This window comes from Scaptodrosophila lebanonensis, unplaced genomic scaffold (assembly GCF_003285725.1).
Source record: "Scaptodrosophila lebanonensis strain 11010-0011.00,11010-0021.00 unplaced genomic scaffold, SlebRS2 tig00000043-arrow-pilon, whole genome shotgun sequence".
In the NCBI taxonomy this organism is placed as follows: Eukaryota; Metazoa; Arthropoda; class Insecta; order Diptera; family Drosophilidae; genus Scaptodrosophila; species Scaptodrosophila lebanonensis.
The window spans coordinates 13,003,336-13,027,655 of NW_022060545.1; the positions used below are offsets into that span (position 1 = coordinate 13,003,336).

Genomic DNA, 24,320 nt, shown 5'->3' on the forward strand with positions numbered 1-24,320 from the left:
CTCGTTCAGACATAGAAAATGCATGAGTATTATATAAATGTGGTGATAAGACGACACGTTCAATGCTGCTTGGAGAAAAAGCGGAAATTGTATGTTGAATGAAAATAAAACCAAAAGTGGTTGTTATGCATGGCACTTGTGAAAAGCGAAAATAGAGCACACGTAAAGAGTAAAAGTAACATCTATGTATATTTAAGTTAAAAAGCTATTAAATTTTTACAAATTCATCAGACTAGATCAGGTTTATATATCCATTTCCAGCACACATTTAACGGTCTGTGGCAATACTGACGTCACTGCGTTGACATTCGCTCGCTCACGAGCACTTCTAGCCAATGCAACTCTGCCTGGGCAGATAACGTTTTTTAACACTACGGATAGGGTGGCAGCACCGCATTACACACACGCACACACAGACACAATTTGATGGGTATAATTGTTTTTCATTGAAAAGTCTGCGTGCTGTGTGGGAATAAAATCGTGTATATAACTATAGTTTCGAAACGCGCAAATTGCTAAACGCAAAGTGCAATAGTGTATATTTTTTTTCGTTGTGATTTGTGCGCAGTTTTGGGAAACTGCAAATAAGTTAATATACATGTCGTCGTTTTCGAAAGAGTGAAACCTTTAACAAACGTCGTCGTACTCGTACTCCCCAAACTAGCAGCAGCAGTAGCAGCAACAACAACCACACGGTCGTGTGTGTGTTAAGAGAAAAGATGGCGACGAGTCGCACCAGTCGCATACAATCACAACCAAAAATTTTTCCTTCTATATTTTCCAAACTTCATGGAGCCATCTCGGAGGCGTGTGTCTCTCAGCGTCTGTCCACGGACAAGAAAACGCTGGAGAAGACGTGGAAATTAATGGACAAGGTCGTCAAGTTGTGCCAACAGCCGAAAATGAATCTAAAGAACAGTCCCCCCTTCATATTGGACATACTGCCGGACACGTATCAGCGACTGCGTTTGATTTATTCCAAGAACGAGGATCAGATGCATGTCCTGCACGCCAACGAGCATTTCAATGTGTTCATTAATAATTTAATGCGTAAATGCAAGCAGGCCATCAAACTCTTCAAGGAGGGCAAGGAGAAAATGTTTGATGAGAATTCACATTATCGCCGGAATTTAACCAAACTAAGTTTGGTCTTTTCCCACATGCTCAGCGAGTTGAAGGCGATATTTCCAAATGGTGTCTTTGCCGGGGATCAGTTTCGGATTACAAAGGCCGATGCGGCCGATTTTTGGAAGGGTAATTTTGGCAACAGGTAAGCGCATATCGAAAAATCGTATCATATCGCGAACAAGGCATTATTGACCAAGGACTATTTCGTCAACTTCAGTACGCTGGTGCCTTGGAAAATCTTTCGCCAGGAGCTCAATAAAGTGCATCCCATATCGTCGGGGCTGGAGGCCATGGCGCTAAAGACGACTATTGATTTAACGTGCAACGATTATATATCGAATTTCGAATTCGATGTCTTCACCCGTTTGTTCCAGCCATGGGCAACGCTTTTACGCAACTGGCAAATCCTTGCAGTCACACATCCCGGCTATGTGGCATTTCTCACCTACGACGAGGTGAAAGCCCGCTTGCAACGCTATATCCGCAAGGCGGGCAGCTATGTGTTTAGACTGTCCTGCACGCGTCTGGGCCAATGGGCCATTGGTTATGTGACTGCCGATGGCGAGATCTTGCAAACGATACCACAAAATAAGTCGCTGTGTCAGGCGCTGCTTGACGGGCATCGGTGTGTATGAGTTTTAAATTACTGTTGGATTAAATAGGGGATTGCTGCAAAGTCCGGATAGATCTAATCAATTAATTTTGCCAAAAAATTATATCAATTTTTACATATAAATCCGGAAAATTGTGATAATTCCCTTCAATAACCATTTATATTCATCAACATTTACTTGAACTATTTATTGTTTCGACTTTAGCGAGGGCTTCTATTTATATCCCGATGGCCAGGCCTATAATCCCGACCTGTCATCTGCTGTACAAAGTCCTACAGAGGATCACATTACCGTCACACAAGAGCAATACGAATTATACTGTGAAATGGGCAAGTTTAAGCATAAACTTACATTTGCTATTACATTTCTTAATAAGATTTTATTTGGTCTTGTAGGCAGCACATTTCAATTATGCAAAATTTGTGCGGAAAACGACAAGGATATACGCATTGAACCCTGCGGTCATTTACTTTGTACGCCCTGTCTGACCTCCTGGCAGGTGGACTCGGAGGGTCAGGTGAGCTCTTCGAATTTTGGATTGTTTAAGGGAATATTTAAAACACACTTTTATTTATTTCTAATCCATAGGGTTGTCCCTTCTGTCGCGCGGAGATCAAGGGAACCGAACAGATTGTCGTCGATGCATTCGATCCACGCAAGCAACACAATCGCAATACCACCAATGGACGTCAACAGAATCAGGATGATGATGATACAGAGGTATAGTTAGCTAAAGCTGATGCCTGTCGCTGCCGCCTGTGCTGATTGATTCTTAAACCTTATTATGATTTCCGTTTCGTTTTGTATACATATATATATATATATATATATATATATATATATATATATATAGAGAGAGAGAGAAGAGAGAGAATTAGTTATTATTGCTATTGTTTATTCAAGTTGAAATTGTTTAGTGCAGTTTTGTTTCGTTAAGCGCTATCTGCAAAAACAAAACAAAAATTCATTCATTTAAATCATTAGCCAACATACATTCATTCATATTAACGTAACCACAGTCAGTCAGTCAGCCACCCACACACACATATATATATACATACAATATACATTCATTATTCGCGTGCTCAGCGGAAGTCGCCCATCAGCGACTGTGGTTGCAACCCACTCGTATTTCTCTTTTTTCTTCAATTTTAAAATATTAAATTATCGCGCTTGCTGCTTTTGGTTCTGTTTGTGCTGGATTCGTTCAATTTATTTACTCGTTTGCAAAACGTTTTTTTTATGATTTATTTAATAGTAATGTGTGTGTTTATTTTTCATCAAATTAATTTCCCATCAACAATTGGTCTTAATCATATTTCATAAACAAAGCCACAATGATTGAATTTAGAAGAAAGAAGAAACGAAATCACACTCTCTTAAAATGTTATAGCAATTGCACTTCTGTAAATAGGCACTGTGGAATTTATAATATGTATTATATTGTAGTTTAGTTAATCTAGAGCTAGTTTTAAACTAAGCAAAGGCCCCATTTTCAAGCAACCGCATCAGAAATTGCGTTCAAATTATTAATCATAAAATAATATAACAAAACCAATTGCTGATGTCATGTGTAGCGCTATGCAAAGTTTTTTAACGCCATATCATGCGAATTTGTGTGCTTCTTATAATCCGTCTATGTGGCGATGTTGATTCCAATAGCTAGATGTTTCCTTCCTTGCAATTGCATTGCAATTTTTAATCATTTTTATTGCTGTTCTTAGTCCACTCCGTAATTTTTTGATTAATATTTCTATTTTATGAAAGTCTAAAATGCTGCGTAATTAAGTTCTACGTTTTAATATCTGTTAACATTTCAAATAGAATAATACCTCAAAAATACAATGTTAGATCGGGAACACTAGGCGCAGAATTGTACATATAAAGATTATATTGCACACGAAAATTCGAATAATATAATGTTAAAAAATTTGAAATAGAAACTAATCCAGATCTTAAAGTCCCCACAGTATTGTTTCTCTCCGTCTCTATCCCAATAGTTTGCACTTAAGTGCATATTATTAGGTATCGGTCTCGAATACATACTAATGGAAAATGTTTGTAAATCATTATAGTTTTGATAAAATGAGTGAGTGGTATTATACAGTGAAACCTCTCTTGGCCGGAAGTTCAGTTATTATTTTCGAAAAAACTGGTATTTTGTAAGAGAGTTTTTACTGTAAATAGAAAGTTAAATTTTGTTTATAACTTATATTTCATTTCAAGCAAATAGTTTGCACAAAAAAGGGTCATTAAAGAAAAGAGTTTGCATAGAAATATATTAAATTTTACATCTATAGAAAAAAAAAATCTGAAGTCGGAAAGGCAAACAGTTTGTACACAAACTCATAAGTAGAACTTGATAAGTAAGTCCAGTTTCAGTGAAACATCATATAGTCCTGTAAAGATTTGTTCGCTTTTCTGATTTAAATTTCACAAAATCTGATGGGAATACATGCACATCGATTTTGACAAATTTGTTCGAAATCGGAAACGGAAACATACTAGCTTACGTGCAAATTGTTATCCTGTCTGACCATAGCTTAAGAATGCAAACAAATGTTATTTATTATTTTAATTATACAAGTAGAACACAGTGAATCATTTGAAATGTGAACTTGAATCAGCGTTTTATGTTCGAGACCGATGCCCCATATATACATTTCTTCCATATCACATACATATATGTTTTTCATTGCATAGTTTATTTTGTTAATATTTCCAAAGATACATTTAGTTTGTAGTCGTTTTTTGTGCACGATGTCATCCTTGAGATCACACACAAAATGTAATGTCGTTTCATAATTTTGTTTGGCTGCCATTGCGGGTGCGCGGCCTGTGAAGAAGCACCATTTGTTTGGGTGCCTTAAGACTGTAATTTATTATTAACAAAACGAAAAAGAGAAGGCTAACAAATAGGCCTAAAGGCGCATTAGTAACTTGTATACATAAATTAGTATTATTATTTAGTTTAGTTAGTTTGTATGATACTCGTTGACACTTTTTCGTCATAACTTTTTGGGCCAGTTGTTGGGTTGTATTTATGGGCAGAGCCTCTGGCTTTCATTAATTAGTATTACAACAAATGATTTTCGCAATCCCTCAAGAATAACAATAGCTGTATTCTAAAAAAAAATTGTGTGCCAAGTTTCAAAAGAAATTGGAACTGTCTTCAATTCATGAAAACACCCACCATAAAGCTCAGTTGTTAATATCTCGTTTCCTTAACTCTGTAAAGCGACAGATATGAGAGTGCATGTTCTACCTTCTTTCTTATCTATGAATACATACATTTATATTTATACGAATATGTTCTATTTAGTTGTGTTTATTTAATTAATCATAGTGTTAAATATAATGAAAATAAATTGCACATAACTTTAGCATATAAACCAATTATTTATATACATATATAATACAATTTTATACATTTTTAGTGTTTAGCAATTGAAATTCATTTTTGATTTCCTTAATAAGTTATGCTAACTGAAATGAGAACAAACAAACAAACAAAAAATATATATATACATAAATAATTCAATATTAGTTTAAATTGTTTTAATTTATTTGTGTCTGCAGTTTTCGTTCTTTTGGTTGTTCCTTGTTTTGCATGCCTCTCCAATATTCCAGCTTTTGGTTAACTCTTACATTCTAGCGGCAGCTTATATGTAATATGTGTTTGGTTTATTGGCACAAGAAGGTATGTGTGCGAAAACAATGTTCCGACAATTTTCAAAAAGTTCCGTTGCTATATTTTAAAATACATAATTTTTATAGATAAATAACCCCTGTCCTTGTCAAATATTTGAAAGAAAGAGAGAGATACCATTAGCCAGTTCATCCATAATCGTCAAGAGCAAATACTTTGAAACAATTTTCCGTTTCGAAAGATGTTCCTAATTCTCAAGTTCGAATTTCGAATATCCTTTTTCAACTAAAGTCTGCAACATTACTGCTCCTTCAATTCGAGAGCTTGAATCTTCTATACTAATCCCAACTGATTTATTGAATATTGGCTAATTTTTAGTGATCAATACAGTTACGGAATTGTAAGTTTTGAAACTTTGGCAAATGAACCGCTTTAAACCAACGTTCCATTCTGTAGCTTCCGTGCCTTTCTGCAACTCAGTAGAGTCGAGACCTTATTTTAAGAGCCTTGTTTCACATTCCCACGTTTCTTATCTTGTAATAACTACATTATCTCTTTATTTCTTATATTTTTAAAACTTTTCAATGGCTTGGAATTTCCGGTGAACTGTAGGAATTATATTAACGACAGAAACTTCACAGAGCTAGTTTTGATCGCAACCGATATAACATAGATCGAATACGTTTTGATAATAAAACTGTATTCCTGATACCCTATAACGAACTGCTCGTAAAAAGAAAAAATTCTCTAAGCTTACAAAACTCCATATACCCATAGAAGGTCCTAAGATTCTTTAGAAAAATCTATTTTCTCTTCAAAACATTACTTTTAATTCTGATATTTTGAATTTTTTGTTAATCTTAGCGAAATGTTACGCTGCAACAAACTTGTTTTCGGGCACAGCCCTTATGCCTTGCTAATTCACAGCTAGAGTTACACCTAAATTTCGCAACCCCCACAGGATATAGGCGACTTCAACATAGCCACCTCTTCACTGCACGCCCTGAGCACCTCGGCAGCGGCTCAGGCGACGGCCGAGAAGCACAGTCCCCACACTTCGCCACGTTTGGGTCGCCGCAGCACCACACCCAGCCTGATGGCGGTGCAGAATGATCTCTATGCGGGCTGTGTGGGTGGTGTTGGCGGCCTCAGCTTGCCGAGCAGCAGCAGCGCGGTGGCGGTAACGTCCTCCCAGCTGCAACCACAACCCACGGCACCACCAGCGGCAGCGGTGCTGAGCAATGGTGGTGCCTCCACAAGCATAACACAGAAGAGCACGAACCGCATGAGTGCACCGCTCATTGGCTCCTGTGTGGCCAACTCCACATACGGCCAAAAGTTGCCCAGCAAAACAGAGACCAGCTGCGATAATGCCTCCATAAGCTCCTATGCCATACTCCAGAATCTACAGGATGTACAGGCGCAGGGTGGCAGTGTCGCGGTGGCTAGACGCAGCTTGGATGATGCCACAACGTCGTCGTCATCATCATCGTCGAATTCGTCGTCCTCAACATCGGCAACGGCAGTGGTTGGTGCTGGTGCTGGGGCACCACCGTTACCACCACGCAAGAGCTCACCGGGCGTGGAGGCACCCGCCAAGGCTGTGGTGGTTGTTGCCACTGCACCAACAACCACACAACCACCTAGCAGCAGCAAAAGCATTGACAACATTCAGTGCAGTCTGGACAATGTGCCACCACAAACCACAGCACCACCCATACCGCCGCACGTGACGCCCAGCTTCGTGGACACTCTGGCCGATGATTTGATGCGGCAACAGCGCATCGCCACATGCAGCAGTACCACAGCTGTAGCAGCCGCTGGTTCCGGTGGTGCAACAGTGGCCAGCAGCATCACTTCGCCGGTTCTCTCACTGCTCGATGAGGACATTGTGGAGGTGGGACCGGCAGAGACCATCAGTGGGGTGATCGACACGCGTCCCCTCGAGGCACGTGGCACGCTTCCGAAGCTCTGTGCCACGATTGATGCTGACACCGCGCACTACACACAACTCTGCACCACAACGACCAGCGCTGCGGGCCTGGCGGCTGCTGCTGCTGCTGCTGCCGTGACGGTCAACAATGGCTATGTGGCAGCTAATAGTAAGAAAATGTCTCAGCCCCTAAAACCGGCGTCCCAACACCAACAGCAACAACAACAGCACCACCAGCAACCGCCTACCCCCTCCTCAGCCCAGCAGCAGCAACCGCTGCTTTATGCGAACGTGACGATCAATCAAAAAGACTGTGGTACCGTACCGTATGAGAACATTAATCTGGAATATATTGCGCGGCTGATGAATGCGGGATATTCCAAGGAGAACGCCATTACAGCTCTGGGCATCTCGGGCAATAACATTGAAATGGCCGGCGATATATTGCGCGCCTTTGTATCCAATAATAGCGCCTAAGTTTCTAAACTGGCTCGATCGATTGCCCAGTGTGATTTAGCATAGCGGAGAGAGAGATACGAGTACATACAAATTAAAAGAGAGAGAAAAAACGAGCCAGGGAAGTCATTGAGAGCCATTATACAGTGTGATATTTAGGCAATCATGGTAACAAAATATTACTTTACCTTGGTCTAAGCACCATCAATTTCATTCATTCGAATATAGAATTAAGTGCATTCTTAATTTAATTCAATTTTAAAAATTCAATACCCGTATCAGCGCTGCTAATTATGTGTGGATTCAGAAATAATGTCAAGTTCTTCACAAATAGTACAAATAAACGATATCGAGAACCGATCCGTTTCGACAACTTCTTGGCCAGTTCTCTGAGAAAACTACAAAGAACGGCTCACGGATCCACTTCCAACACTTCTTTAGAAAACGCAACATTAGGTTCTTTTTTAAAATGTAATGCACTCCACTTATTAAACGATATCGAAAACTGATCCGAGAAAACGATGAAGAACATCTTTGGAAAAAGTCACTAAGTCGAAATCGGATCCATTTCATGATAATTCAATACAAGATCCGATTTACATATGTTCTCGCTATTAGGCACGAGACTCCCAAAATTTTCTTTCAATATTCCAATATTTCTCTTGTGCCTTTTACCAAAGTCTTTCTTTATATTTCTTCGATTCTTACCTAAAGGTTTAGGTATTCTTGAATGCGGGGAGTAAACACATATTTCTATTTATATCTAATCCACTTTTCTGGACGTTTTACTGTATTAGCAGAACTTGACATTTTTCTTCAAAGAACCCACATTTGAATACGAAATAGAGTACAAATTGTCCAATTGAATCCGTTCCTGAAGTATAGCAGCCCTGATTTAAATACATGTTCTTACCTCTAAAATCATCCATTACAAATTGTTGGAAGGCTTTAAGGTTTCCATTTTACTTGTTCTAACCTTTTAAAAACTATTATTATAAGTATTGGATTCCGTTATTGAAGTAGATTTAGAAATTGTAAAGAAATATTTAGATCGTAAAATATTTAGATTCTCTTTTTCTCATGATAAAGTAATTAGAGCTACAATTTAAAAACTACAAATACAAATTTCAGATTAAAGTTTTTAGACTAAAATTAACAAAAATATTAGATGTTCTAATTAATTTGTTGTTGTTGTTTACTCGACAGCAGATTTTATTCCGATATATTGCCCAAATATCACACTATTATACTTTACTGGTCCAATTTGTTGTTGATTTATGATAATAATATAAAAGATTATATAACAAAAAAATTAAGAATTATGGAAAAACTAAAAACAAATCGTAAGAATAAATAAAAATCGAATTACTCTCGCTTTTGGAGCACACTACTCTTCATATAGTTACGCAAAGCATAGCAGGCAGGCAGCTCATCAACACTTACATAACTTAACACTAAAAAGACCCACACACAACCCTTCCTTACACCCACACCCACAAACCACTTGGCGTAGCCAGCACAAGCAATTAGGCATTCAATTTTGAACCTAGAAGAAAACCAATTCAAAATTTAAGCTAAACGTAAAAACGAAATGTTCGAAAACCTTAAGCACAACCCATTGATATCAAGTATAGAGTTATACATACATACCTAAGTATTTATTAAGACAATGTACTTCTTCCTACTTCGTGTATAAATAAAACAAAAAAGAAAGGAAAAACATAATCGTATATACGCAACTCTAAAGATAAAACTTGCCCACCCCAGACAAAAACAAAAATCTTTTCTCTCTCTCTCTTCGTATATAGAAAAAGAAGCAAAAACTCTAAACTATAAAGATCAGCAAACACAAAAGACATTTAATCAATTGCATAGTTGTAGGCCTTCATAAACCCGCTTTCCCATTTCATTGCAATATTTCATTGGTGCATTGGCAGACAACAGTACATACATACAAGTAGATAGATACACTCAGAAAAATAAAGAGCCAGAAGTCGCCTTTAAAATACAACTACAGGCAACCAGCCCTGCTTTGGGGAACGTTTCTATTTAAAAACCAGGTTTCGTTTTCAAACTTTGAACAGGAAATTAAGAAGGTATTCTTAAAATCTCAGAAAGAAATTGTCTTCTGAAAGTAAATGTATTCTTTTCAAAGTTTTTGTTATATTTTTATAGCCTGTACCCAAAGGGTGAAAGGCTATACTAGTTTTGTGCGCATGTATGTAACACACAGAAGGAGGCGTGGCAGACCCCACAAAGTATATATATTCTTGATCAGGATGAGAAGCCGAGTCGATATAGCCTTGTCCGTCCGTCCGTCTGTCCGTCTGTCTGTCCGTCTGTCCGTATGAACGCAAGGATCTCAGAAAGTATAAGAGCTAGAATAACCAAACTTGGTTTCCATATTCTCCTAAGACCGAGAAAGTACGAGTTTGAGTTTTTTTTCGATGCACCCCCCCACTCCCCCGCAATTCGTGTTTTTTCTTATAAATTCCGTAATTCTCGGAATTTTGAAATCAATTTTGGTAGGTACATCCAGTTAGTACTAATGTGTCCGTGTGCCAAATTTCATCATGATAGGTCAATTCTGAAGAAAGTTATAGCCATAAGTAAAATCGCTGCTCATGCGCTGCCTCTGTCGGCAGCGCTGCCCGCAGCTGTTGTTGTTGTTGCTGCTTTGGTTCAACTTTGTGCTGCATACATACACGCATATAAACACGCATAGGTACGTGATGTAAATGTATGCTGTTAAAACTAAACATAAACATATATTCTAATTTAATTTAATTAATTAATTCATTAATTTTTTTTAATAATTTAATTTTTTTTTAAATTTTTTTTTTTTAATTTTTCTTTTTTTGTGGAGAGTACAGGCTATTTTACTGTCGGGCTTGCTCGACTGTAGCGTTCTATCTTGTTTTAATTTCAAACTTATATAACTGATTTTTTCATTTACTTCCATGACAGTTACACAGTAGAAAGATAATATTTAATGGATTTATTTGGAGACTCATATTATACTGTTTTGTTTTTATATCCTTTACCAAAAAGGTACAAGGGGTTTGTACAAAGTGAAAGGTGTTATAGGCAGAAGAAAGCATTTCCGACCCCGTAAAGCCGACTCGTCTTAGCCATGCCTGTTTGTCTGTCCGTCTCAAAAACTATAGGGGCACCAAATTATAAACGCCATTAAATTCTTGTTTTGATGTCTTAAAATGCCATTTTATGTATATAAATTTTCTATATATTTTTTGATATTTTTTCAATAATAAACAGCTAAATTAAACTCACATACATACTTCTAGTACCTATTCGTATTTATAGAACGCAATGAAGCGAATAATCGACTTGAGGATCATAAAAAAGTTTCAAGGCTAAATTTTGTATCCAAATCGTAGCGATAATTTAGCCCCTAAAAACTAGAACTTTTGCCTTGTATGACTTAAAAATGTATGCCCATTGTTGGTTTTTTAATTTTCTTAAATATTTGTAATAACGACTGTGATTTTTTTAATTAAGAACTTTTTTTAAAATTTGCGTACAATTTAGGGCTGATTACTGATATTATATTTTTCTGAGTGTAGATTCATTTCAATATTCAAAATCATTAAAAAAAAGAACTAAACATCATGACACTCCAGTAAATGGAAAGATTCCATGCTACGTTAAACTTTTTAGACTTTTAAAAATGCCTTCGTGGCTTTATGCAGGCGTTGCATAGCAGCCCTAAGTTTCTGTACAACAACAACAACAACAAGCAAAGCAAAATAGTAATAATGTAATACTTATGTATAACCAAAAAACACCAATCCGATGCACTATCAAATTTACCTCGATTTTTTATACAAAACTCAATGTTTTTTGTAATAGTATTGTAAGTTTATGAAAGTCAAATACCGAACCGAGTACTCGGAAACAAAAACCAAAACAAAAAGGGAGAGATTAAAATATATTCTAAACACGAAACTAATTAAAAGATATAATTCTAAAATGTAACAAAAAACAAAACAAAATCAACAATACCCTTTGTATTACCCTTTTTACAGCCTTTATATTTGAACGGAATCGGTTTTAATTCATCGACAAAAGCAAACAATTAAAGATTCTAACCCCACACGCAATTTTGACATACATATGTATATCTAACTGTATAAGTACTCGTATATATAAATCTATATATATATATACCTATATAGGCGGTATAATCATACGAAACGAAAGCAAAAACCACAAAGAATCAATGCAATATTCACTAAAAACGCAAGCGTAGGTAACGTATTTATTTACATAAACTTAAAAGTAAAAAAAAAAACACACACACACATTTGATGCAATTGTATTAAAACTCGATTTTTAAGTCAAACTAAAACTTAAATCAACTTTTATGCTAAAAATAATGAGCCGTACATAGCAATAGTACGATGAAGTCAATAATGAGCGTAGAAAGAGGAGGAGGAAAAAAAACAATACATATTTCCATAGTCACGATCATGTAACCGGAACTTTAAGCAGATATAAATTATTCTTATAAATAAAAATATAAAAACAAAAACAAAACAAAACTTAGTGTGTAGAGTTCACTTAGAGAGAATCGGAAAGTTTTCATTGAAACCATCAATTTAGGAATGCAAATTAATAAAAAGTTAACAATCATAGTGTCGCCATAGATGGAGCAAGTCCAACAGTTTCGACACATCTGATGGAAGCTATAAGAATGCGTCATCTGGATACTGGAATATTCCACTCCATTCCATAATAATAAATTTCTGGATCGGAAACATTCTTTCACTTTTCCGTTAAGGTTTGTTTCGGGCCATTATCTTGACGTCAGTTAATCTTACAGAAAGAATTTCGAAAAAAGTACCCTTGTTCGGCCAATCAAATGTTTCTCCACCGTTCTCCAAAACATATGTTGATTTAAAACGATTATGCGCGCACCCACTTTGATTGAGTATCGGAATTATATCTATATATATAAAACTCATAGTTTTAGTTTTAATGAAATATTTATTTTTTGTTATTATTTGACTTATATAGGTTTTAGTTTGCAATTGTTTCGTATTCAAGCACATATGTATTTTTGTTTTGTATGGTTTTTGTTGCTTTTTTTTTGTAGTTTTTCAATTTTTTTGTTTGTATTTTATAATAATGCTGTGCTGTTGCATTATATAATGCCTACGAGCGGCCATTAAACCAACTGCCTTCGCCTGCATTTTTCATATTTTATATATATATATATATATATGTATATATATACTATATATGTATTATCGTTACAATATTAAAGTTACTATGTGTTGCTTCTGTTGTTTTTGTTGCTTACTGTGTGTGTGTGTATGTGGGTGTCTGTGTGAGTGTGTGTTGCTATTGTTGTTGTATACAACATGGCTATAATATAGGACGTACTGATCCCAAATTTGTTGTTAGCTTTATAAATGTTTCTTGTTTAGTAATTGAAATTCATAATTTTCACAATATTTGCTCTTTGTTTCTGCATTCTCCTTAATAATAAACTTATATTTTGTTTTTTAAATATATACGCTAGGTTGCAAAGTTAATGAGCACTTTTCTAAAAATATTTGTAAATATGAATGTGCAAAAGCGCAATAATTGTGTGCGTTTAAAAGTTGAATTTGAAACCTAAATGTAACAAAAACAAAAAAATTCACAATAATTGGATGACTAGGAGCCGAGTTACAAGAGAGTGATCCGATTGATCATGAAAGTGCGTTCCCACTTAGGTGACAAATACAACTTTCGATTGCACATTTTTGCCAATAGATGGCGCCTTTACAAATTAATATTAATTTGATTTATTTTGTAGAGTGCTGCTGACTTTGGAACAGACCGCATATATTTTTGTATACATTCTTTTTTGTTTGTTTCTTGTTCTCATCATAATATTTAAAAATACATTTTTAAAAATTTTGTATTTATTTTTACTTGAATTTTCATTAAATGGTTTCAACATATTTGGCGCAGCAAATTTTATTTGCCCTTTCATCAACACAACGTTTTGCGTGTTAGTTTTACTTTAATCTTATTATATATGTGTTTTTCCATTTTCATTCTTCCGTAATGTTTTTAAATAAATATGTTTGTATAGGTATATGCTTATGTATGCATGTATGTATATATGTAATAAATTAATGCAACCTTTTGAATGCAAAAAATTCGTAAAACAATATACCGTCCGTCGTTTGTTCAGCAAATTGTACATAAGAAATCAAAAGTTGAAAAAACAAAATTATACAAAATTAGACTTTTAGTTTTTCTTTTTTTTTTTTTTTTTGTGTATAAATACTTTCTTTTTTCATTGCATTTGCTTCATTTCTGGGTTGTTTGCTTGTTTGCATGTACTTGTATATAATTAATCAATAAATATATATATATTTATATGTATAATAATGTATATATGTTAACAGTTAAGATTGAAAGCAGTGAGAACAGTTACGAGAATAATAGAAGAGTATAAGAATAATTAGAAACTACAATCTAGAGCATTAACCAATCATATGCAGCATATGGTCTTCATTTTATTTTGTAACATATACATGGGGAATATTATATATGTACTGATGCATATATTATATATGTTAAATATGCACAGGCATATGATTTCGTTGCGATCCCTTTGTTGTTTTATTTTTATAAACTTTAAAGTAAAGCGAACTAGTCGAAAATAGTATACACACGTTGTTTGCTTGCTTGTTTGATGCTTCACACAGTTTTACTTTTACTTTCTTTCTTTCTTTTCTGCCAGCGTACTTCAACTTTAAAACATCACTACAATTTTTTATCTCTGATCTCTGCTAAATAATTTTACAAATTATACAATATTCGTACGCCTATATTGTTGTATTCAGACACGAAGAAAAGTTGGGAGTTGGTGTTTAGTATTGTTTCTATAAATATATGCCATATGCTTTGCTTGGTATCTGGTATCAATATTATTATTATTATCGTTTCCAATAGTTTCTTCCTAGGATAATATTTATAATATTTGTAAATGTTTAATGGTTATAGCGACAAGTTCACGTAGTTGGTTGGTTGGTTGCTTGCTTGCTTGGTTGGTTTTGCTTGGTTGGTTGCTTGTTGTTTGTGTTTTATGTTTTTAAGCCTTGTTAGTTGCGCATGCATGTATATTTTAGATTTAAATATTTAAATGTTCAAGCGTACAAGAATATATAGTTGTTGTTAGCATATGATGTCTTTGATTTGCCTTTACTAGCTGGCTCCAAACAAATTATTCCACCAAAGCGCCTGTAATAATAAGCATAAAATTATATTAATTTATTAAAACTGGGTATTATACTGGACTTACCTGGAATGCGTGGGTGGCGCGCCAAAGCAGAGAAGCCCTTGGCCTGCGGTCCTTTGGGCGCGCGTATGAGTATCAGCCGTGGCACAGTGTCATCGCCATTGAGTTTTAGGCGCGAGATCAAACGATCGGGTCGATCGTTAATTTTCAAAACATTACAAGCCGAAGATTTGCCATTACGCTGAATAAAGAGGATTATCCAGACGTGAATAATGATTTCAAAAGTCGAAATGATTAGATTATTATTTATGTCTTAGCACTAACTATCTCGAACCACATCTACGATTTAATTTAACCTATAAATATTTTCTTTTTCTAGATATATAAAGTTGAAAAAACCAAGATATAACGAAAATGGAATGCCAACAAAAAACAAAAAAAACTGTTTTTTTTTATAATTTAATAATTAATTTACTTCTTTGGGTACAGGGTATTTTCTTTATTCTTAATTGCGATTTTCCTGAATGAATTACCTGATTGGTCACCACGGAGAATTCGACAGTATCGCCAGGATGCAATGCAACCGTATTGCCCTGAACTTCAGACATATGAAAGAAAAGTTTCTTGCCATCCTCCACCTCGAAATTGAGAAAACCAAACTGGCCCTTGATCGAATCAACTGTGGCGCGCTTCTTTTGACGCACGGCATTCACATCCGCTGCCCGACCGCTCTCATCAATGCGGAAACTGACCAGATCACCCTTTTGCAAGAGATCGCGCTTGTTAACCAAGCTAGTGATGCCAAACTCATGTTGCGATATAATCGTTGTGCGTTGCGAATCGTGTATTTCGATTAGTCCAGCATATTCCTGCTGATCGGGATTGATGCAACGTAATGGACGTGCCACTACGCCATTGTGTAGAGTCTCCAAGACAGCCGGTTGTGGTATGGAGTTCTTGGGCAACGTGCGCACGTTCTCCGCTGGCAGACAATTGCCCGAAACGGAGGTATTGCCATTGGGCGCCAGCGTGTATTCAACCTCTTGTCCCAACTCCAACCAATGGGGATTGCCCTGATAGTTGCTGAAGTGAAAGAAGACCTCCTCATCGTGGGAGAGCGTCTCAATGAAGCCAAAATTCTCTTTAATCACAGCTATGAAGCCGCGATATACTTGAACAGCCTCGCTGCTAGCATGGTTATTGTTCTCCAGCTTAAAATCTTCGATATGTGGAGTGCAAACGGTCTGGGTGGCATTGCTGCCCACACTGCTGGTGCTGCCGCCGGGGCTGCCATGCATAATGTATCCATTCTGCAGCGAAGTATTGGAGCTGCTGCTGCTGATGCCATTCGAGAGCAGCAATTGATCGTTTTGATTCAGATTGACAGGCAATTGCTGCTGCTGTTGTTGTTGTTGTTGCTGCTGCTGTTGTTGTTGTTGTTGCTGCTGCTGTTGTTGTTGCTGCTGCTGCGTGGCTGCTTGCTGAGCAGACAAGAGTTGTTGCTGTGCCTGCTGCTGTTGCAGGGATATCTGCTGCACATTGACGGCAATAAATTCCTTATTACGTTTCACCTGTAGCAGCATATGATACACTCAGTTGATATACGATTTTGAAGAATTCTTTTTTTTTAAAAACTTACCATGTAGATATCGAAGCGTACACGGTCGCCAATCCTTGGTGGTTTTTCGCAGTCTTTGAGAAAATACATTATAGTCTTTTTAACGTCGCCGTGTTCATAGGTAATTACGCCGCCTTCGACGCGATCTTGTGATTTAACTGGACTTTTTGGTGCCTCGCGTGTCACGCAACCTAAAAAAATATTGTTTGATTGAATGAATAAGTCCAACTCTTGTTTACACTGTAAATCCCACTCTCTCTCTTCCCGTGACTCTTTCAAGTTAAATAAACTGCTTATGCCAGTATAGTGAGTTACATTGGCATGGCTAAGATAACTCTAATGTCAAGCTAGTTGTCCCTAGCTATTATGGTTCAAAAGGTCTATATCGCTTAGGACCCTTATTAGACTTACCCTCAATGTTGCTTGCCATTAACGTTTCGAATTGCACAGAGTTCGGTGGCAAGTGTTTAATGCGTATGGCCTGCAAACGCGAATTATTATAGGCCAATCCGGGCTCCTGAATAACGGTAAACTCCACCTCATCGTTAACTTCAATTTCGCGACTCTGCAAGCGAATATTTTATCAATCTATATGGTAAGTAAGTATCGTATATTTATATTTACCGTGTCCAATATCTCAGTATAATGGAAAAACAAACGCACTGCACGGTCCACACAGCGCAAAAAGCCAAATCCGTCCTTCAGCGAAGCTATAGCGCCCTGTTCCCGTTTCTCTCCGGACACCTTGAATGTCTCATCCAACAGGGCAATTGATGTAGCACGCTGCAATTGATCCCGTCGATCGGTAGCCAACAAGAACTGCACCCAATCGCCATGACGCAAAGTGAAATCACCCTTCTGATCCTTATCGCCGAACGGTACCTCCACCTCGGAATAGTCCAGAGCACGATAACGAATACGTCCGGGCAATGGGTCGGTGTTCTGACGCACAGGATTGTTGCGATCAAGGGGCTTCAGTACTTGCCCCTTATAGATGGTGCTATCAACATCCTCGAAGATTACAGAGCCAGGTGCCAGACGAGTGATGTTGCAGGCAAATTCGCGGCCCTGCGGCGGCACCGAGGCAGACTGTTTTTTAGAGGTATATACGTGAGCTTGGCCGCTAGGCCTCGTTTCTACTTACGCTACGGGTTTGTATGGTGAATTCGACATCGTCGCCAGGACGCAGCTCCACATTCCCTTCAGCCTCCGAGAAATGAAAGAAAATCTCCTTCACCACATCGGCACGCTCTATAAAACCAAAGGACTCCTTCATGGAGCAGACCACACCGCGATACTTCACAGGCTGCGACGGATTCTCAAGACGAATATGGCAGGCGCCTAAGTTTCCTCTATAAAATGTCAAAAAAAAAGAAAGAAGTAAAACAACGTTTTACTTGCTTTTACTTTAAGTCTAAGAAAAGTAATATTCCTTTGGTTTCAGTTCCTCTAAATTGCAGATGAGTCCGCAGATTTTGTAATTGCTTTTCGCTGCTCTACAAGTCAAACTTGTTATAAGCAGAAACAGTTGACAGATAAGGAACAGAATGCTGATGAAGGCCAAATTGTTACTATAAAGTGGAACTGGAGCGTAAATCAACGGACAAACAGAAAGAAAATCTGCGCAAAGATCTGTCTAAATTAATAAAAACTAGTATGTCATGAAATTAAAATCGGTTTTATGTAATATTCCGATGCAGATTCTCTGTCATTTTGGCATTAGATTAAAGATTATAAAAGCAAAAATCATCCAGAAAAAAGTTGCCCACAAATTATCTACAAGTACTATATCCTGACATACTTCAATCAAAGGCAATAAAAGTTCGAGTAAGAAACAATAATTGGATCGCTTGTAAGTTTGCACGAACTTTTATGTAAATTATTGGCTTGTTTGACCCCAACTTGATTACAAAATATACAGATTGCATAATTAAGGTTTAAGATGTGAAGTTAAGTTTTTACAAGGTTGAACCTTAGTATTTCTTAATTATACTGAGTTTCGGTGAATCGGTATTATTTCTGAAATAAGGTAGTATCAATTATATATAGAATTTATGTATACCTTTGGTTCGTTGCAATTTGAAAGCTCACTTTATCGCCAGCACGTAAATTGACATTGCCCTCGACATCGTCTTTGGTATAAGGTAGAAAGAAACATTCGCCGCGATTCTCATAGCTAATGCGACCCGTGGTCTCGCTGGAGGAGAGCACATTGTTGGCGCTATCGGTGCGCAGTTCGGTGGTCACCGTACCAGTGACCCGTTCCTCGGACAGTACAACCTCGGGCGCAATTTTGGAAACTTGACTAGCAATGGGCTTGCCGGTGCGGCGATCGTAGGTCATCTCAAATTCAACAGGATCGCCGATTTTCAAATGATCGATATTGCCACTGAATTGCGAGAAATGAAAGAAGAGGCGGGCCTGACGCTCGCAGCATTGTATGAAGCCATAGGAATGCTAAGCGGAATAAAAGTAGAATATAGGTATTGGGATGTAAAAAATAAGTAGAGGTTTAGCTTTACCAAAAGCTTTTCAATGATCCCGGTCTCGCGTGTTGCCTGACTTGGATCGGCTGCGGCAGCCGAAGAATTGCTCGATTGCGAACCAAAAATGGACGAAGAACTGCCAGCTCCATTGCTCAGCACGCTATTAGATTGAAATACGCCAATGGGAGCTGGATTCTGAATCACATCGTTTACATCGTTGACGTCGAACATGCCAATGCTGGAATGTTGTTGCTGCTGCTGATGATGATGCTGCTGCTGCTGTTGCATATGTTGCTGATGATGATGCATGCTGGGCGGTTGTTGCTGCTGTGAGGGCGGCTGACCCATCTGCGCCAACTGCACAGACGATGGTGTTGGCGGTCCCTGCCCTTGCGGCTGTAGACCCAACGTGGAGTCGACCGTAAAAGTTCCGATTTGGGGAAAAGTTGTTGGTATGCCCAAATTTCGAATAGCATTCATGTTGAAAAAACTATCGCACTGCATGTTATCGTAGATTTCTGCAAAATATAAGAAGAATAGCTTATTAGTCCATAAATGTCAATACCAAAATTTTGTTTAATTTATAGATTCCTTTAGAATTCCATATATGAAGATGCTATTTACGTAGATCTAACACGTCCAATTATTATTAAAACCGCCATAAATTTTTAGTTTATGTAGGGACGTTGAAAAATTCCATATATGAAGATGCTATTTATGTGGATCTAACTCGTCCAATTATTTTTATAAATCCAATAAATATTTAGTTTATGCAGTGACGGTGAAAGAGGCACCAGAAAGAAAGGTGGGTTGCAAAAAAATGAAGAGTATATCGGCTCATTAAGTATATCAAGATAAGGCGATTTTAGCATTATAAGAGTAGAATAGAAAACTCTTAGATTAGACAACTGCAAAAATCTGAGAGCCCAAGTTAACCGTCTTAGGTTTTGTTTCAATTAGGATTATATCTAAGTAAAAGGTTGAAATCATTATGGAATACTTTATGTACATGTTAGGGACGTATCGCTATTATAAATATTGCGACTGTATTTACCTTCGCCAGTGCGATATCCTTTGGATTGCGTATTCATGTTGGCTGAAGAAAAATGTTGATAAGGACTAGCAAAACGAGTCTGGTTGCTTAATTGGATAATGTTGCTGCGCCTTTTGCTGTTGTAGTTGTTGTTGTTGATGTAGCTACTGCTTGGTATGGCAAGACGACGAAGGAGACGAGAAGGACAGACGACGGCGAAGAATAGTATGGGGTTTGTTGAAGAGAGCGAGAGCAAGCGCGTTTAGCACGAGTCAAAAATTGACCGGCAACTTTTTAATGTATTTTTTTTCTTTTATTTTTTTTAAATTTATTTTTTCTCTTTTTTTGTATTTTTATTTTATATCAAAAAGAAAAAACTAAGCAATAAATACGTATATGTTTGTGTATATATATTTTGGCTAAACACTGGCACAAGAGGCACTGAAATTCCTTGTCTTCGAAGTTAATAAAAATTTGTTGTTGCTTGTCACTTTTTTTTCAATTGTTGTTTTTGGTTGTCTTTTTGTTTTCTTTTTGAAGGGCAACAGCACCCACAAATGTCTGTGGGGGTATAGTAAAAAATGCCGACAAATTTTGTAACGTTTTATGTTGTTGTTCTTGTTGAAGATGTTGCTTGATAGTTGTTGCTAAAGTTGAAGTTGCTGCTCCGTGTTTAACAAAATATTGTGTTGAAAAAATGCATAAGCTGCTGCCTGCTGTTATTACTTATGATGTTGTTGCATTTGTTTGTTCCATTTGCAAAATGTGGCTTTAGTTATTGAAATGTTGCAATTTTTAAATTACTTTTATATTTTTTTTTACTAGAAAAATACACTGGGCTTTACGGAATACTTTTATTTTTGGGGCTAAATTAGAGCTTTGTTGTTTGATATAGGTTTTTTTTTGAATATTTTTATGTCGTTTTAGTTATTTGATTTATAATTGGGAAGTGGGTATATGTTTTTTGTTCTTTTTGTTTTTATATATAATATATATATATTTTGTAGGCAATCGTTGTGGTTTTAGGAAGTAGTAGTGATTTATATTATTTTTTAACTTTTATGTATTACTTTGTTGTTTGGTACACACTAAGCTTTGAGTACCGTTGCAGCTTTGCCGCTTACCTGCCTGCCAGCTAGGGCTGCACAACGAGTGCTACTGTCGATCTCACTGCCTCACTCTGCTGTCGTCTCTGTCGCAGCTGGTGCATCGAAGTTTTCGCTGTACGTTGCTATTACTTTTCGGTTACAGTTATTTTGTATTTTGTTTATTGCTGTTTCGTTTACTATGTATTCACTATTCAAGTTCTTTATTTATAGTTTTATTATATGTATATATATATTTATATATATATATATAGATACTCTTTACGGTTTTTCTCATTTACTATGTTGAACTTTAAGCCTAAGTTTTGTTTCTTTTTTTTTTAATATATGTAGTTTTATTTTATTTTTTGAATGCGTTTAAGTCTTCTTTATAACCTAAGGTTTTTATTTTGCTTTTTGTTGGTTTGTTGTTGTTGTTTAACTTATGGGCTTTTTTCTTTTGTTTTTTTCTTACTACATTAAGCTTACTTAAATGTTTATATAATATAATATAATATACTATAGTATATGTATCGAAGTCCTTTAAGATATCACGAATTTGTTTCAATGTTTTTATCTTTTAATTTGCATTTGCTCTTAAGTGTAAAATTGTTGTTTAAGATGTTCGTTTTTTCTTTTCTTGCTTACTATTGTTAAAAATTACAGTTGTTTTCAGTGTTCCTTCTTGTGGTTGTTATGAATTCATTAGAGATTTTTTTTTCGTTTTCTGTTTTTGTTTTTAAATTTAAATTTATAAATTTACAGTAATTATCACAGAGTTGTTAAATCTTTCTTTGAATTTGTTTTTACTTTCTTTTGTTGCAGTTGCTTTTTTAAACGTTATCCATTTAGACTTTTAACATTTCTCACTAGGTACACTTATAAAAAAAGGAAACTATTTAAAAAAAATGTCGTTTTTTCTTAAAAATAAAAGAAAAATTGTTGCTGGCACAAGGCCGCAGTTTACTGTTTCTTTTTGTTGTAGTTTTTGCTTAGAGTTACTCTGGGCTTAATTTCACTTATTTACAATTTTGTTTTTTATTGGCTAAGTTAAGTTACAGTTGCAGTTATTCTTGTTTAAAATGTTATGTTTTTAATTGTTATATTTTTGTGTATTTTCAGTTGTTTATGTTTCACTTGCTAGGTGTTCTTCGCATTGTGTGGTTTTGTAAAAGTGACTTAAAATTAATAGAATTCTTGTATATTTTTGGTTTTAAATGTTTTTTCTTTATTGTTACCGTTAAGAGTTGTTGTTGTTTTTTTTGTTTGTTGCTTTTCACACTATTGCGGCACAATTGTTGCTTTATCGTTTTGGTTATGTACGCACTCATTCAAGCACGCACGCACGCGCACGTTCGCTCACGCGCTCAGTACTCGCTTTTCAGACACTCTCATACACAGTTCCGTTACTTTAGGCGATGCTTTCACGCGCCACCTGCAGTCGAGATGGCGTTAAAGTTTGCTTTTTGGCTTATAAACTAATGTTTTTTCTCTTTTTTTTTTGTTTTGTTTGTATGTTGTTTAGATAAATAATTTAAATTGATGTTGCGTTTAAATTAATAAGTTTTAAATTATTTTTCTTGTTTGTTTTACTCCCGGTTATTTTGTACTTTAAAACTTTTATTCAGTTGTTTGTTGGTTGTTGTTGGTGTTGCTGCTGCTGTTTGTGTTGCTCCTCGCTAGCTTCCTTGCTGTTTTTGTTGTTGTGTTTTTTGTTTTGTTTTGTAGTAGAGGCGGCCTTTTTTGTTTCTAGTCTTAATTTAAATTAATAGCAAATTTAATTCACTTTGACTTATGAACAAAAATTCGTAATTAAATTAAAGCTTTCAGGAAAAATAATGAGGAATTTTGGGATTGTTTGTTTTTAGTATTGTGTTTTGCTTCTTTATTTTGCCTGTTGTTGATTTGAAGTTTTATTTTTGTTGTTTTTATTATTCGAGTCCCAGTAACGACGACGTTAACGCATCAGCGTCAGCGCTGCTGCTGATGTTGTTCCGTTAGTTTCTCTCAGTGCGTGCTTTTGTGTGTGTGTTCCGTTGCTTTTGGGGTGTTTAAAGCATTGTATGTATGTATGTATATGTGTTTTAAACTCCGTTTTACTTCAGTTGTATTTCCTTTGTAGCTATGTTGTTGTTGTTGTTTGAGTATTGACGAGTTAATTTCACAGCGTTTCAATGTATTTGAATTTTTGTTTGGTTTTTGTTGTAGGTTTTGAAAGTCTTTCGTCGTTCAAGCTTGGCTTGTAACTTTTGCACAAATGCGCATTTGCTCCGTTTCTATCTCTGTCGCTCTCTGTCTAACCCCTACGCCCACACACACACGTAAACCGTGGTGCAGCGACCACGCTTGTTATTGTTGTAGCTGTTGTTATTTTGCTACGCGTACGTTCTAGGCTGTTATGTTTGATTTTGACAATACACTAGGTAACATGAGCTAGCTTTTTAGAAACAATTTGCGAACAGAAAAAAAGAGAGTTTGAAACTAAAAGTTTTATGGCAGAATGCGTTGCCTCTCCGGTTAAAACGCCTCGTAGATTTTTTGAGCTTTGTTGTAGTTGTTGTTTTTGTAGGTATTTTTTTACATGTACACTTTAGTTAGATGATTTAAAGATTATTATATATTTTTGATTTGTTTTCGATGGTGTTTTTTTTTTTTGTTTGTAGTATTATTATTATTTTTATTCAGATTATGATGAAAGTGATGTCAAAACGGAGTTTTAGTTACAAAAGCTGCAAATATAAGAAAGTTGGTGCTTAAATTAGATACTATTGCAATAATACAACTCCCCTTCTCCAGAAATCCACTTGGTGGTAGCCTAAGTGAAATCTACACCACCCATTAGACTGGGTACACTACTCAACACCGCTTAAAGTTGTTTTTGTTGCTGCTGCATTTTTATTGATTTTTCAGTGTTGCAAACCGCACCTCCTGTACAATTTGCGCACACACACACACACACAGGCATACATATATTCACTGACACGCATACAGCAGCTGCATTGAATTTGTACAATTATACGAGCGATACAGTTGCTTTCGTTGCCGGAAAAATTCGCA

The 24,320-nt window shown here is 36.3% G+C and overlaps 2 protein-coding genes across 3 annotated transcripts; one reads left to right on the plus strand and one right to left on the minus strand.

Moving 5' to 3' along the window:
• The first annotated feature begins 491 nt into the window (after positions 1–491).
• LOC115622977 (E3 ubiquitin-protein ligase CBL-B-B) lies at positions 492–8,662 on the plus strand. The gene is made up of 6 exons (XM_030517128.1): positions 492–1,270; positions 1,346–1,753; positions 1,947–2,071; positions 2,138–2,259; positions 2,331–2,462; positions 6,353–8,662. Exons 1-6 carry the CDS (start codon positions 720–722, stop codon positions 7,799–7,801), a joined length of 2,787 nt encoding a protein of 928 aa, XP_030372988.1. The 5' UTR covers positions 492–719; the 3' UTR covers positions 7,802–8,662.
• Positions 8,663–14,711: 6,049 nt separating this feature from the next.
• On the minus strand, positions 14,712–21,952 carry LOC115623282 (cold shock domain-containing protein E1). 2 transcript variants are annotated; one of them, XM_030517565.1, is made up of 10 exons: positions 20,200–21,952; positions 19,182–19,663; positions 18,722–19,116; positions 17,804–18,011; positions 17,284–17,727; positions 17,071–17,224; positions 16,681–16,850; positions 15,575–16,612; positions 15,105–15,282; positions 14,712–15,043 (listed from the first exon to the last, which is right to left on the minus strand). In XM_030517565.1, exons 1-10 carry the CDS (start codon positions 20,234–20,236, stop codon positions 15,027–15,029), a joined length of 3,123 nt encoding a protein of 1,040 aa, XP_030373425.1. In that variant the 5' UTR covers positions 20,237–21,952; the 3' UTR covers positions 14,712–15,026. The 2 variants fall into 2 exon arrangements, with proteins under 2 accessions (XP_030373425.1, XP_030373424.1); XM_030517564.1 differs by having other exon boundaries at positions 17,284–17,748; positions 20,200–21,951.
• Positions 21,953–24,320: the final 2,368 nt, after the last annotated feature.

Bases quoted from the DNA above. Each gene is read 5' to 3' on its own strand.
- LOC115622977 (XM_030517128.1), top strand. From the start codon at position 720: ATGGCGACGAGTCGCACCAGTCGCATACAATCACAACCAAAAATTTTT. The intron at 1,271-1,345 runs GTAAGCGCATAT...CGTCAACTTCAG, and splicing joins AAGGGTAATTTTGGCAACAG to TACGCTGGTGCCTTGGAAAA. The intron at 2,463-6,352 runs GTATAGTTAGCT...CAACCCCCACAG, and splicing joins AGGATGATGATGATACAGAG to GATATAGGCGACTTCAACAT.
- LOC115623282 (XM_030517564.1), bottom strand. From the start codon at position 20,236: ATGAATACGCAATCCAAAGGATATCGCACTGGCGAAG. The intron at 19,117-19,181 runs GTAAAGCTAAAC...TATTCCGCTTAG, and splicing joins GGATCATTGAAAAGCTTTTG to CATTCCTATGGCTTCATACA. The intron at 16,851-17,070 runs GTAAGTCTAATA...ATATTTTTTTAG, and splicing joins AATGGCAAGCAACATTGAGG to GTTGCGTGACACGCGAGGCA.